The sequence below is a fragment of the Ochotona princeps genome, chromosome 7, assembly GCF_030435755.1.
Source record: "Ochotona princeps isolate mOchPri1 chromosome 7, mOchPri1.hap1, whole genome shotgun sequence".
Classification (NCBI taxonomy): domain Eukaryota; kingdom Metazoa; phylum Chordata; class Mammalia; order Lagomorpha; family Ochotonidae; genus Ochotona; species Ochotona princeps.
Window position 1 is genome coordinate 71,051,464 of NC_080838.1, and position 14,002 is coordinate 71,065,465.

The 14,002-nt window shown below is 39.7% G+C and overlaps 1 protein-coding gene across 2 annotated transcripts; it reads right to left on the bottom strand.

The window, feature by feature from the left end:
* Positions 1–268: 268 nt before the first annotated feature.
* AMBN (ameloblastin) lies at positions 269–12,175 on the bottom strand. 2 transcript variants are annotated; one of them, XM_058666730.1, is made up of 11 exons: positions 12,161–12,175; positions 11,408–11,476; positions 8,994–9,044; positions 7,451–7,498; positions 6,436–6,549; positions 4,557–4,748; positions 3,550–3,588; positions 3,240–3,299; positions 3,097–3,141; positions 2,641–2,685; positions 269–1,178 (listed from the first exon to the last, which is right to left on the bottom strand). In XM_058666730.1, the coding sequence occupies exons 1-11, from the start codon at positions 12,173–12,175 to the stop codon at positions 633–635; spliced, it is 1,224 nt and encodes a 407-aa protein (XP_058522713.1). In that variant the 3' UTR covers positions 269–632. The 2 variants fall into 2 exon arrangements, with proteins under 2 accessions (XP_058522713.1, XP_058522712.1); XM_058666729.1 differs by having other exon boundaries at positions 4,557–4,793.
* Positions 12,176–14,002: the final 1,827 nt, after the last annotated feature.

Consider the following 14,002-nt stretch of genomic DNA (forward strand, 5'->3'; position numbering starts at 1 on the left):
AATAAACTAACAGTTACAGGTGTAATGGTTGAGTGTGCTTTACTTAATTGCTAAATGTTTATAAATAATAAGCATTTAATTCCTGATTATTTTCAGTGAGAACAATCCTTTATTTAAAATAGGCTAGATTTGTTTTTTTTTACTAGATTAATAAAATAATCTACAAATGAGAATTTTAAATCCAATAAACCAAACCCAGGATCTTACCACCAATTCTCACTTAATAAAGTTTAAATGAAATAGTTTAGAATTCTGAGTATGTGTTTTGCTTAGAGAAGAAAGCATGGCTATGCTTCCTGGATATCAAAGTATGAGGCTAATACAAGGAATTCTATAATGACCAAAACAGCTAAGAAGCAATGATTATCAAATGCTGAGACTTTTAGATTACTCTGATGTTATCAATCATGCTTTTATATCACAGTCAACACATTTTATTTCAGCAAGAGGACAGCAAGAAGGGGACCTACACTATTTCTAGCCACTTGTATTTATTAGTACATGCTTTGTGTGTTTAATGCCTTTGCTGCAGAAGGGTAATAAGTGTTTTAGCAAAAAGGTATACTATAGGGACAAGGCTGGGCAGCTTATGCATATAGGAAGTAGCTGTGATCTCAGGGCCTTCAGGCCCATCAGGGCTCTGGGAAGCGCCACACATCACGCATGATCTGGGGCTGCTGATCTTTGTTGCCCAGCATGGGTATTTCCTGAGTGTTTGGGGTCATTGGGGTATCCGTGGTTGATTCTTCCTGGAAACCCAGGGGTGTGGTCATATCAGGGCCATACATATCATACACTTCAGCTACTTCAGGGTTTGCCAGTGGACCAGCAGGTGAGGGGGTGACCCGGGGGGGTCCCATCCTCTGCCCTGCAGGGCCCATTGCCAGGCTGGGAACATGGTCCTTAGGGAAAGCCAGGAGGCCCGCGTGAGCGCCATGTGCTATCTCTTGAAGGAGCCCTGGGTTTGCTGGATTGGATGGATTGGTCTCCGGCATGGGAGAGTCTTGTGTGCCTCCTTCTCCCTTCTCAGGACCTTTGGTTGCAGCCCCTGGGGTGTCAAACTCCAGGGTAAAATCCCCACCCATGGCAGGGTTGCGGGGCATTTCACCAAGGCTTTGCCTGATGCCTCCGAATCTTGGGAATATGGCTCCGTAGCCCATTGGTCCTCCTCCTTCTCCCTGGAAAAAAAAAACCCAAGATATTGTCATCATAGGCTATTATATCCTGTCATTTTCGTCAAGAATCTACAAAGAACTGATAGCACAGAGTTGACTGAGAGCTTTATGTAAGCACATTTCACACTGAAGTAGCTTTGAAATATAACAGAGAGGATTCTGCACCTATCTGGGTAGAAGGCCACTGATCTGAAAGGGAGCTTGAGACCTTTCACCACACCTAACTAGAAGAATGGCAATGGGGATCCAGGGCAAAAGAAAGATATTAGTGCAGCTAGTTTGACTTGAATTTTAAGAAAATAACAGGTGCTTGTAATAGGAACTACTATCATGAATCCAACAAAACCTGAACTTTGTAACCGCATTTGTTGTGGGATGTTTTGAAGGGTCTTGTCAATGCATTTTGGCAGTATCTCCCAAATGGAATGAGCCCTATATAAGAGCTTTTTAAAAAGCAAACTATAAGAAAAGGCTTGACTTCTGTGGAGGAGCTAGTCTTCTCTTCTTGTGGACAGATAGAACAGGAGAGCTGGTAGTGTTTCTCTACCTTTGTTGTCAGCCATATGCACCCCCCACTTTGGGGCTGTTTGCAGCTGTTGAGCATGGCTGTGTGACGTGCACGTCTGCAATCTGACTTCTTTGCTATTTGTTCTCATCTGAAATCCTGCCTTCAATTGTTGGTAATACTTATGATTACCAACAATTTTTTTTTGGTGATTTTTTTTCAGGAGTGGACTGTATTGGGGGAATGAGGCAGAGTATACATAATTAACATTACCAGGTGGTAGTCAACACTTATTTTGAATTTTCTGCCAGTTCTGTGCATGTTGTATAGAAACAATACTTTTCCTTTCTACCCTAGCCTGTCTCTACTGAGTCTCAGCCCTCACATGACCTCCTTCATGGAGGACACTGTAAATCCCATGGCAAAGCTAATTCCCATCCTTTTTTCCTCTTTCCGTCTAGTAAAACAGTCAATACCCTTATTCCATTAATTTGACATTTTACGCTTTTTACTTATATTCTTCATTGTAAGTCTGTATCTCCTTGAGGACAATACTATTATCCTATCATCTTTTTCTTTTCCTTTTTGATCTTTCAGTTTTGGAGTGGAGATACATTGTATTGTTTCTGAGTGTGGTATAGAGCAGTGGGACTTTAAGGTCTTGGAGCTCAGTATGAACTGCGTGTGTCTTTTTTGGTTTGAAATGTTCATGCTCAGTGTAGATGGCCTTTCAGGAGCGGTGGCTCCTCCACAAAAACACAAAGAATGGGTGGAAATCCTATGCTCATTGATACTCATCACTTAGGAACCGTGATGTAATTTTGGATAGTGATTTGGAGTGGAAAAACCTGAACCCTGTGCCCATTTGGCTGTAATTGCAACCAGTCAGCTTACAGCCAATCATCTGGGACTGCCCTTCCCTGGCTACTATTTTAAGAAGAGCTAGAAGACATTACTTACGGGCATTTCTTCTGAACTCATGATGCCAAGTCTGGCAGGGGCATTCTGTTCAGAGAGAAATATTGCATCATATTATGAACCAGTTGCCTTCTATTTACCTTCTTATCTACTCAAGATAAGGTTAAAAGTCATTTGGCTCTCTGTCAAACTTTAATATTAATGCTTTCCCAGAGGCAGAGCAAACCAGAGAATTGAGTTGTTAGTGAATTAGTGTGGCCAACTTGGATAATTCAGATTTAAAATTTACTTTTTCTTTAACCCCTTTGTGTGTGTGTGTGTATCTGGCAGAGTAGTCCAAACGTAGAGGGAACTATGCCTCTTTTTATTTCAGTTGCAAATGTAGGCATTCAGATAATATTTATTTGAAATCTTTTATGTGGGATCTGAATTTTATAACTTTAGTTCTTAAGTAAACATTCATTAAAAAGTGATACGTTTTATGAAATATAGACTTACCATTTGATTTGCTCCATAGGACATGTAAAACATACCTGGATAAAGCTAAATAAAGTACGATAATGATCACAAAATGCATTTAATGAAGAGGAAAGTTTTAATAAATTAAAAATAGAGGGGTATTAAAACAAGAAACAACTTACCGCAGTGTGTCTGTTTTGTGGCAGTGGTCCCCGAGGTATCAAGCGGGCTATTTGGAACACCTGTAAATGGTAGAAACCAAAATGAGTTATTCATTTGGGGAAAATAGCCATTATTATAGTAATTCCTGAGTTATTGAAACACAGTTTCAGGTGGATCAATGTCAAATCTGATATTAAACAACAAAGGAACCTATTAGATTTGATACTCATGGATAAATGGGAATATTCAAGCATTTCACTCCAGTTTTTGAATGTGGAGACATTCTTACCCTTCCTCCCCCAATAAAGTCTCATTGAGAGTTGTACTTACAGTTGGAACTTGTGGGCCAGCAAAATCCATTGCTGGGAGCTATGGTACAGATAAACAATAAAGTTACCAGTCAAAATAGACAAAATGAGCAAAATACACACTTGTAACCATTATGTAAAAAAGGCTTTCTAAGTTGAGTCTCTATTTTGTGTCATTTTATAGTCTTTCGGGGTAAAACCCAGGAGTTCTCAGTGCGTCTCTGCATAAGTCCAGAGCACCTGCAGGTGCTCAGGGCTGCCCATCCCAGATTTGCTATTTGGCTCTTAGAGAGTGAAAAGTCACGCATTTTAGCACTGGATGGTTCTTGATTGGCTTCAGTCTTAGTGTTGTCACTTAGTTTTTGTGCTTTTGTTTTTGTGTAAGCCTGGGCAAGCTAACCTATAAGTCCATCTTCTGTTTAAAATGATGATAATGTGTGTCTTTGAATGATTATTGCCAACATGCTCTGGGGGAGGATGTTATGTGCCTGCAACACTCCAGCTGTATACTTCTATGCTTAGTGCTCTGCTGTCTACGTTATCACAAGGGATTCTGTATGGTTGTAGTCACTCAGAGACAACAGCTTGGAATCCTGCTTGTGATGAGGGATCAATTCCTACATGCAACATTTCAACACTGTAAACACACACACACACACACACACACATACACACACACACTGGTAGGAAGCCTGGTGATGTCTCTTTGGGCTGTCTTATTTTTCTCAGAAGCTTTCATCTTTGCAACTCAGGTAGCAAGTTTTCTGGCTGTGTGACCTGTGGGGATCTGTGCCCTGTCTTTGATGGCAAGATAGAAATGACTCTATTCTACTCCAAAACTAAATCCTGAACAGGAAGGGCTTACCAAGTATGTATCTGTATTTTTGTACATTATGCTTTAAGGCTATGATTCTTTAAATGTGCACCTACAGTAATCACTTTGACAGCACAGATACTAAATGTGCTTTCCAGGTTCTCTTTGGTTGGATTGCTAGGTGATCCTAACTTGACTTCCGGGAAGGGAATTACCTCAGGATTTGGGGGCTTCTCTGATGGCGCCACCTGCTGTTCAATCTCTGGCACTTCTCCATCCTTCAAGGGCAGCTGTCCCGGGTGCATCGGATGCTGAGGCCCTCCCTTGCGGGGTGTGCCCTGGATGGCTGGCGCAACAGTTGGCTGGAGGAAGGATTTCATTCCTGGCTGTGGAGGCGGCAGGGATGGCTGTGATGGGAGAGGTGGGGGATGCACAGGCAAAGAATATTCATACTGCAGAGAAATTTGAAAAGAAGGTCAGGAAGTGATGGTTCATGGAGCTGTGGTGCCTAGAATTTCTAAAGCAAAAGGACTTAGGTACTTTTCTTTCTGGAAGGGAGGCTGAGGGACTTGTCTGGAAGCAGTGCTTCCATCACACGCATTAATTTTCTTTCTACTACTTATTGTCATTTATTTGAAAGGCAAGGGATGAGGGATGAGGGTGGGAATGAGAGAGCAAGACAGCGATCGAGTGTCTTCAATTGCTGCTGCACTCCCCTAAGTGCCGGTGACAGCTGGGGATGAGTCATCCTGAAATCAGGAGCCAGGGATTCCATCTGGGACTCCAATATGGGTGGCAAGGACCCAAGTGCATTTATGAGCCCTCATCTCCAGTGTCCCAGGATGTGCGTTGGCAGGAAGGCTGGATTGGAAGCTGAGATAGAACTCAAACCCACAATCTCAAGTGGCATCTCACCTGCTGTGCCCAGGAAGCACTGATTTTCTTGAGTCAGTGTTGTTGGGGGGAGCTTTTGTGTGTGTCTGCCTCCTCTACCCCCTTTGGGCCCACCACTGTCCATGACGACAAGAAGTTCCCTGAATTTCTGGTGGAATGACTCATTTCTTCCTCTGTGTTCAAGTAGCTTCTTGAATGTATCTTTGTTTCACTGAGTTGATTTTTTTTTAATGAATCGTTGCTCCCCTCACCCCCCCAAGTGAACTGAGAATAATGTGTTTTATTCATCTTTGTAGCCCATGCACTTCCCAACAAGGGCCTGGCATGTGGTAGGTACTTATGTTTTTGAGTCACGAAAAGGATTGAGAGAAGTTGAGTACAACACCAATTCCTGCAGCAGAATTCACTTTGGAAATAATTCTTTAGATGATGACATAGTTGCCATGAACATGGTTTCTTCTCCTACTACATGTAGCCTGGTGGATAATGCTCCTTTTGCGGAAGACTGTGCAGAATTAGAAGCTCCTGTGAAAATCACTGTTTTACTGCTTCTTTTAGCAATTATTCATGGTGAACTGTGAATGGCCTGCGGGTTGCTTAAAAATCCCTGAGACCTGTGCCAGAGTCTCACACTGGCTCCGTTCTGTTTCAAACCTTTCCTCTGGCAGATCCCTAAACTCCTATAATATTCATCACAATTTATTAGCCTGAAACACACTGTTTCAAGTTGTTTACCAGTCATGACATTTCATGATCCTTTGAGCTATTTTGCTTTCAGCCCTAAGCCTCAGTTTGATTGAAGTGCTTGATTGGAACCTATTAACTAGTGGTTAATGGATGGTTACACTGATTTATGGAGGATTCATTGTGTTTTAGTAGGATGCATATCATCATTTGAAATTAGCCTTTAAGTAATTAATAAGGGAATATTAACTAAGATTAAAACCTACTTTATATCACTTCCTTTTCTATGAATTGCTTATCTGTTGTTATTGATATCTTTGTATTTTTCTCTACTTGAAATAGGTATGCAAATGATTCAAAGAATTTTCTTATGTACTGAATGCTTTATTTCATACTAGGATTTTTTTTCCTAGTTGCTGGGACTTGTGTATTCCTAGTACATTATAGCTTAAGAGAAGGCAAGTATGGAAAGATTTTGATTGGTAAAGTTTGAACACTCTTATGCAATTAACTTACCTGTTGAGTTTCCTGCTCCCTTGGCCTCATCCATGGGAAGGAGGAAGGTGGTGGGAGAAGACCATGCAGCCACAAGGAATTAAGTGATTTTCCAAATTGGCCAAATTTAGAAAGCTAAGGACATAGAGTGAAAAGATACACCGACATTTAAATATTAAAAAAAATAATCACACACAGTTAAAGCATTGCTGGTTAATGAAAATCACTAGGTAAATTTCTTCCACAGAATCAAATTTCATTCTGAGCCATGGTACAATGGTCCCATTACTGTGTTTGAGGTTTGGCTTTCCAATACCTTGTATTTTGGGTCATATAATAAAATTGATAAGCAAGAAATAATTTTTTTTTGTTAGAGTTTTTTTTGTTATTTTTTCCTTTGGTATCTTTATTGTTCCATCCTGGGTCAGTCCCTTTCCTTTTCCCCTTCCTCCCCCCTTCTCTCTCTCTTTGCTTCTCTCTCTCTTTCTTTCTTTCTTTCTTTCTTTCTTTCTTTCTCTCTCTCTCTCTCTCTCTCTCTCTCTCTCTCTCTCTCTCTTTCTTCTTTTCTTTCTTCTTACACATTTATTTATTTTCTTTACCAAGGCAGATACACAGAGAGAAGGAAATACAGACGTTTCCTCTGTCCACTGTATCACTCCTCAAGTGACTGCAACGGCTGGAGTTAAGCCAATCTGAAGCCAGGGAGCCAAGAAGCTTCTTTTAGGTCTCCATTGCGGGTGCAGGGTCCCAAGGTTTTGGCCCATTCTCTACTGCCTTCCCAGGCCACAAGCCGGGAGCTGGAAGGCAAGTGGAGCAGCCAGGACATGAACCAGCGCCCACATGGAATCCTGGCACTAGCAAGGCTAGGATTTAATCACTGAGCCATTGCTCAGGGCCTTCAGTCACTTATTTATTTTTTTTTCAATGTGAGGCTACTTTCTGTTCACAAACACGTTTATAAACCACAGTGCTGCTGCTGATTTTATGACCATCAGTGCTACTAATACTTGTAAGAAATCTTTGGATATAGGATTACCTGAGAAAGTGCGTTTAACCCCTGCAGACTTCCCAACTGTCTCATTGTCTGTAAAGAAAAAAAAAAGGTAGGTTACTATTCCTCATGTGTGTTCCTTCTAAGATCACTGATTTGTTGTAATGTGACATTATCAGCACAAAGTTTGGGCTGAGACGATTTAATACATCTGGAGCAGGTATAAATCATTACTGAAAAGAAGCAATCAGTGCGGTTCTGCCTTTGTTTTATTGTTTTTCCTGTTATTAATAAGCTTGACTTTATCATTTATTAAAGGATAAAAATGTCATTTAATTGGCATAACATTTAAACATAAGCAAATAGCTATCAACTGAAATGTAAATGTGTTTTAAGAGGGCGTTGCTTTGCTAACTCTTTTCTCCGATTTAATTTGTTCAGTCTTGCACCAAGCTCAGTAAGGAATAGACAGAAAACCCAAATCAATCTCCATCTCAAACAAGAAAAGCTTTCAAAATAGTAAATATAAAATACACTGGAAGAAACGGTAAGTGGATGGACAGATGATCAAAGATAGTGCTATTTCAACTGTCAGCTCAATTTTTTTTAATGGGAAGAAATTTAGAGTGCTTCAGATTAGGTTTTAACTTGAAAGTAAAAAGAAAACTCATTGAAATTAGATTTCATGTGGAACAAACAAGAGACCCATGCTTATACTAAGTGACGTTAGATGGTCATGAGAGAATGAAAATTTGCTAGGTCTCGTAACCCATTTTTAATCTCATATTTTTCCACGCTGAGATTTTGTTGATACCATCGCAGCTACTATTTTGCTGAGGTATCTGGGTAAAATATGTTATTTTTGAGAATTTCTGTAAGATAAATACAACATTAGGGTTATGCAGGTGCTGTTATGGCCAGTGCTAACACTTTGCACTTGTAAGCCGTTGAATTTTGTATAGGTGTATATTCTTGAGAGTTTATCATATAAGTTACTATAATCAGTAGGAATATAAATCATCTGTGATTACAGAGAACTGTATTTTAGCTTATGTAGCCATTATATTAAAGTATATTTAGTGAACATTAGCTATTATTAGGATTTCTTTGATTCACAGGGAGATTATAGTCTAAAGCTTAAAAAATCCAAGTGTTTAAAATTGTGGAAGGGTCAGGTGTTTGGCGCAGTGGTTAGGATGCTTAGGATGCCAGCATCCTGCATCAGGGTGCCTAGGTGGAGTTTCAGCTTGACCTCTGAGTCCAGCTTTCTGGTGAATATGCACCTTGGGGGGCAGAAGGTAACAGCTAAGACAGCTGGGTCTTTGCCATCCACTATGGAGACTTTAGGCTAGCCATGCTCTGGTTATTTAGGGGGAAATGAACAGGTAGGCGAGGGACTGCTATTTTTCAATTCAATTAAACCATATTCAATTAAAAAATTACAGAAGAGATGCAAGACAAAGTTCCGTACGTGTTATTGACTTCCCTAGAACTGCTAGACTTGGGTCTAGGACAAGTTATCAGGTTTCTCCCTTAAGAGAAGCATATTGATGGAAGGATTGTATGTAAAGTCTTTGGCAATACATACCTCAAGACTCAGACTAGCCATGCCCGGTGTCCCAGGTTGCTGAGGAAATGCCTAAAAGAAAATAAGAATAGTATAGAGTTGTGTTTGGTGAAGCCTCCTTATTGGAGGCCTGGGAATGCCCAGCTACCCCAGTGGAGAAGGGTCAGCTGTGGTACTACCTCATTGCTTTAGTATCCAAGTTACTCTAGCTTTTGGGCTACATGAAGAAATATGTAAGTTATTTGGGAGAATTCAAGTTGTATTTAGTAATTTGGCTCCTACATGAACATTTATCCTCTGAATCTTAATGCTCTGCTGCTTTAAAAACAAAGTTTGACTCTTAAAGTTATGTATAATGGAAAGTTGTGTAAAGCAACAGAATGTAAAACCATATGCCTTGGATTTATGCTGTGGTGTGGGATCAAGTGTTCAGAAAAACTGAGTGTAAAACTGACTTGCCTAGTTTTTGTCAGGCTTCAACAATTCTTCATCTTCATGTAAAAACCCAATGATCTTTGCTTTTCTTTGAGACCATGTCAAAGTTATAGTTTTTCTTAAAAGAGCACCAAGTACTGTACTACTAAACTTCTTGTGATCTTTTAAAACCTGTTTAAAAATGTTTACAACTAGATTAAAAAATTTAACCAATCCTTGTTAACATAGTCTACACATTTAAGCGGATGGCATGAGAAATGAGGAGTAGAAATATGTGCAAATTAGATTTTGACAGTTTCTTGTTCTTTGGATATTCTCATTACATAAAGGCGGAGAGTTGGATGCCTTCTTCCTCAATTCATACCACAAGTATCTATAAGATGTCTGCTAATGTGCTGAGATTATTTCTTCCTTTATGGGTAAGTAGTTCAGGAATTCCATCTGTTGTTCTTTCACCTTTATGATTTCTCCTGTAAGTTAAGTCTTACTTTCTGAACCATGGTGCAAATTTCTTCAAGTAATTCAGTGTTGGACATGAATAGAGGCAAAAACATTGAAAGTATGTCACAAACATTCTGGATGGAGAAAGAGATTGTATGGACAGGACCAGTGTGTGTGTGGCTTGTGTAAGTTTTCAACAGGCCATTGCAAATTTCAGTGGACTGTGAGCATAGAGCCTTACTTTTTCCCTTTGGTCAACGTACAAACACCAAAACTTGGAGATGCAACTACAGGACAAAGTATACTCCATTTTCCACCTATCCCCACTTGTGAAGTAACAATATTCACTTGAGTAGAAATAGACATAGGATATAGTCCCCAGTGTAGATTTAAAAAAGCCTTGGAATTGATGGACAGTCAGTTGACAATCATAAATGATTGTCCTGTTTCTCACAGCGGGCCTGAGTCAGATGTAGACCAATAGGGGGTCAGAATGGGAATGTAATAGAAGGATGATGGATAACTAATGCTGACCTCAATGTCAGTATCATACACAAGTGAGCTAGGATGGTGCGTCTTGCATGCTGGACCAGAAATAATGTTATTAATTGTGGAAAGTTTTCATCCTTGTTCTCCAAAAATATTTAGGAAACTCCAAGAGCCTTCCTCTTAAGGAAAGAGAATAATCAAAAGTGAATTTGAGGTCAACCATGCGCTTCTGAGGATAAGAGACCGTATCTTATTTACTATCAGGTCTCCAGGACACAAACACTGCTGGGGAGATACACACTGCTGTTCAGCATATATAAAGGCACTTTAAATGTTAGTAGGAAAGCAGAAATAAACAGTGAGCTTATTTTGAGTCAAAATTTGAAATTCCATGCATAGTTTTTTTCATAATCAAATTTCCATAGCCATTTTGGTGACCCTCATATTTGCTGAATGCATTTAATAGCTGAAAAATGTCTTTGGGTTGACAAAATCACCTGCTATTTGCTGGAGTAGTTCAGGGCTCAAAGGATTACATTTGTGTGACATTATTACATGACAGAGTGGATCAGGAGTGGATCCAATTAGCCTCCTTTATATAACATGTTTTGATTTAGTCACACAGTATCACCCCGCTGAGCTGACTTTGTTAATTACAAGCTTTAATGAAGTTACCTGCCTTCGTATTGCAACTCTAGTCATTTGGCTAATGTGCTTCTTAAAAATTAAGAGAATGTGCCTTATTTTTTCAGAAAAAAAATCTCCCTACATTTCAATTTCAAAATGATAGCAAGAATCTGATAATATAATTGTTTGCCTAGGTCTTTTCACTGTAAATGAATAGGATGAGATTTAGAAGTTTTATGGCAATATTTTAAATATTATTTGCAATACTAAAAGTGTATGACATTACTCTCATATGATTAGGCAGCCATGTGGGCCACTGTGTGTTTTGGCTGATCAGGAGTTGCGTCTCTCTGTCTGAGCTCCCAGCCAACGTCCCTTCATTGCTACCTGGTGTGCATCAGCAAGGGGCTCCTTACAGGGCGCCTGCTAGCGGACTGACTCACCGGCACTGCAAAACTTGTTCCCAGGAGGCACAGGAGCAAGATCAGGCCCTTCATCTTGAAAAGCGGAATCTAAAACACAATTGTGATGGAAAAAGAAAGCAGATGAAGTCTTGCTTGAGAATGGTTACAAAGACAAATTTAGAAATAAGCCAAAGCCTCTGCTCTTCTGAAACAACTGAGTTCAGAAACAAATTACTGAAAATCTAAATACTGCTAAGCAATTGATTTGTATTTAGCATTTCTGGGATCAATGGACACTTATAACCTAAATGAACATGCAGCAGCAGCCTCCATGGATATTCTTTTATAAATGCTATGTTCCATTTTGTGCAATAATTTACGAGTAAAAAAAATTCCACTTCTTAAGTAAAATTTTGATCTAGAAAAGATTTTCAGTGGTTGTATTTCATTTAATGTCTAGAACAAATTCTGAAAAACACTTAAGATGTAATTCACTGAGCAGTCATTTTATAATATATTTTTTTCTTTTACATCTTAATACTTTTCTACACTAGGGACAAAAGACAATATTCACAAATAACAAGAAATAAAATCTACAGATATGTTTTTCTTTGCTCAACTGGATTGGTAGTAGGCAAGAGCCATGTCTGCTCTGGAACACACTAGTGGTTTCTGATAAGCAGTTATTCAGCTGCTGTCTGTCACTGGAGATAAATCTTGTTTGCAACAGCTGTCTGGAAGTAGAAAAAGAGAGCTGACAGGAAACATAAAAATCATTAAATCACATTTTACCTTAGATTCTGACATTCACCGTGCGCTCAGGGCCTTGTGTTGCCAACCAAGACTGCTCTAAGAAAAGATGAAACTTTTTTCTGCACTGTGCTTGGGACTTGCTCTGGGCCTTTCATTTCAGGGAAGATCAGAAACCTTTATTTAAAGTACCAATCCACCAATCAAAGTGAGGCAAAATGAAGGGGGGGGGGGAATCTCTGATTCTGCAATTAGTCCACACCCTTTTATTGCATGCAAGGACGTTGGCCCAGGAGGGTCTCATTATTTTAAATTGTAACCTAGCCCCTGTATTTATTCAGAGAACTCGATTGCAGGGAAAAGTGCAAAGGAATAATGGATGTAGGTTCTGAAGACAATAATTTCAGTGAGCTGGGGGGGAAATATATGCAAAAGAGGTGCAAAGCAAGCCATTATCTGTTTTGTGCAGAGGCTTATCTGAAGATAAAGCTAGTGACCCAATGCCAGCTTTCTTGATATTTTCACACCTCTGTTTGTTGTGGTAAAACAACTCTCCCTCCTCCCCTCTACATACTCACACCGTTTGGAGGTAAACACCAAATATTTTTCTGGGCTTGGTAGGGAAGAGGGGGGGAATCTTACCTGGAAAGTACTGCATTATTTTTTCCTTCCAAATTTCCTAGATATTTTAATTCCTAAAGAAAATTGTTTGGAAATAGCCATGCTTTTGTAAGACATTTTGCTTGGACTCTGCAAGGATCTCTTGGAGGTAATCTTGGGGGAGCATGTTTGGGGGAGAAAAGATCGGAATATGCTCTATGAACCAATCCCATCAATGGGAACAGTTCTCACTCCAGTCTTTACATAGACCTGTTTCCAGGCATTCATATCGAGTTAGGTGAGTGAGATATATTTGAGTCACTGAAAAGGCAAACATCAACATGGATGGATTTTTCTTCACGAACAGATGAGGATATCTTGGCTGTAGATTGGATGCCAGCTGCTCTTGTTATTTCTCTGCCCCTCTTGGTCTTTCAAAGGTGTGATTTCATACACTATAGGGTTAGGCATTTAAGATTAGTTTCTGGAGAAGGGATGAGTCAGTGCACTCTTTAGGGAAGTAGAGATCTTGCCAATTATAGGGAACTTTGAGGAAATTGGCATTTTGGGAGAAAGACACTCAAGTAAGGGCACAGCAGCTTCATGAGTGTTATCTAACACACTGTTGCTGAAGAATTTCATTTCCATTGATGACAGAAGTCTCTTTAGGATTCAAAGGAATGAATATTGTGAGTGTGTTTTATAAACAGCAAAATGTTATTGAAGTAAGAATATTTTTTTCTCTGTCCATTCCCCAGGTCTAGTGCTTGATCTAATCCCCTACACTCTCTGAGTCCAGTGTCTTTCTCAGTAATTGGAAAACAGCAATTTACTAGTACAGGCTTGCCTTGGAAAAGTTTGTTCATGATGGTTGCGTGATAGCTGCTGAACAATCCGTGATAAATAAATGGGTTGATTGTCCTTTTTGTGGTAGAAGATGTATGAAATGTGGGACCACTGTGTGTGTGTGTGTGTGTGTGTGTGTGTGTGTGTGTGTTGGAGGAGGAGACTTGTTGGTAGTAGGTAAAGAGCTCCAAAGTGGGAAGAGGAAGGGCCCAATACAATGTATTGACTCTGTGGAAGTTGGTGCAGAATTAACAGCCCTGGGCTTCCCAGTTAATTCCTTTACTGCAATGCCTATGTGGCTCTCATGGTTATGAGGATGGTCATGGCATGTTAATAATGATACATTGGTAGTATTCATATGTTCTGATTTGTTCTTTGGCCAACTGGCTAATAGCACTTCTTTTTTCCAAAAATGTTCTTCAAGCTCAATATTGGGTT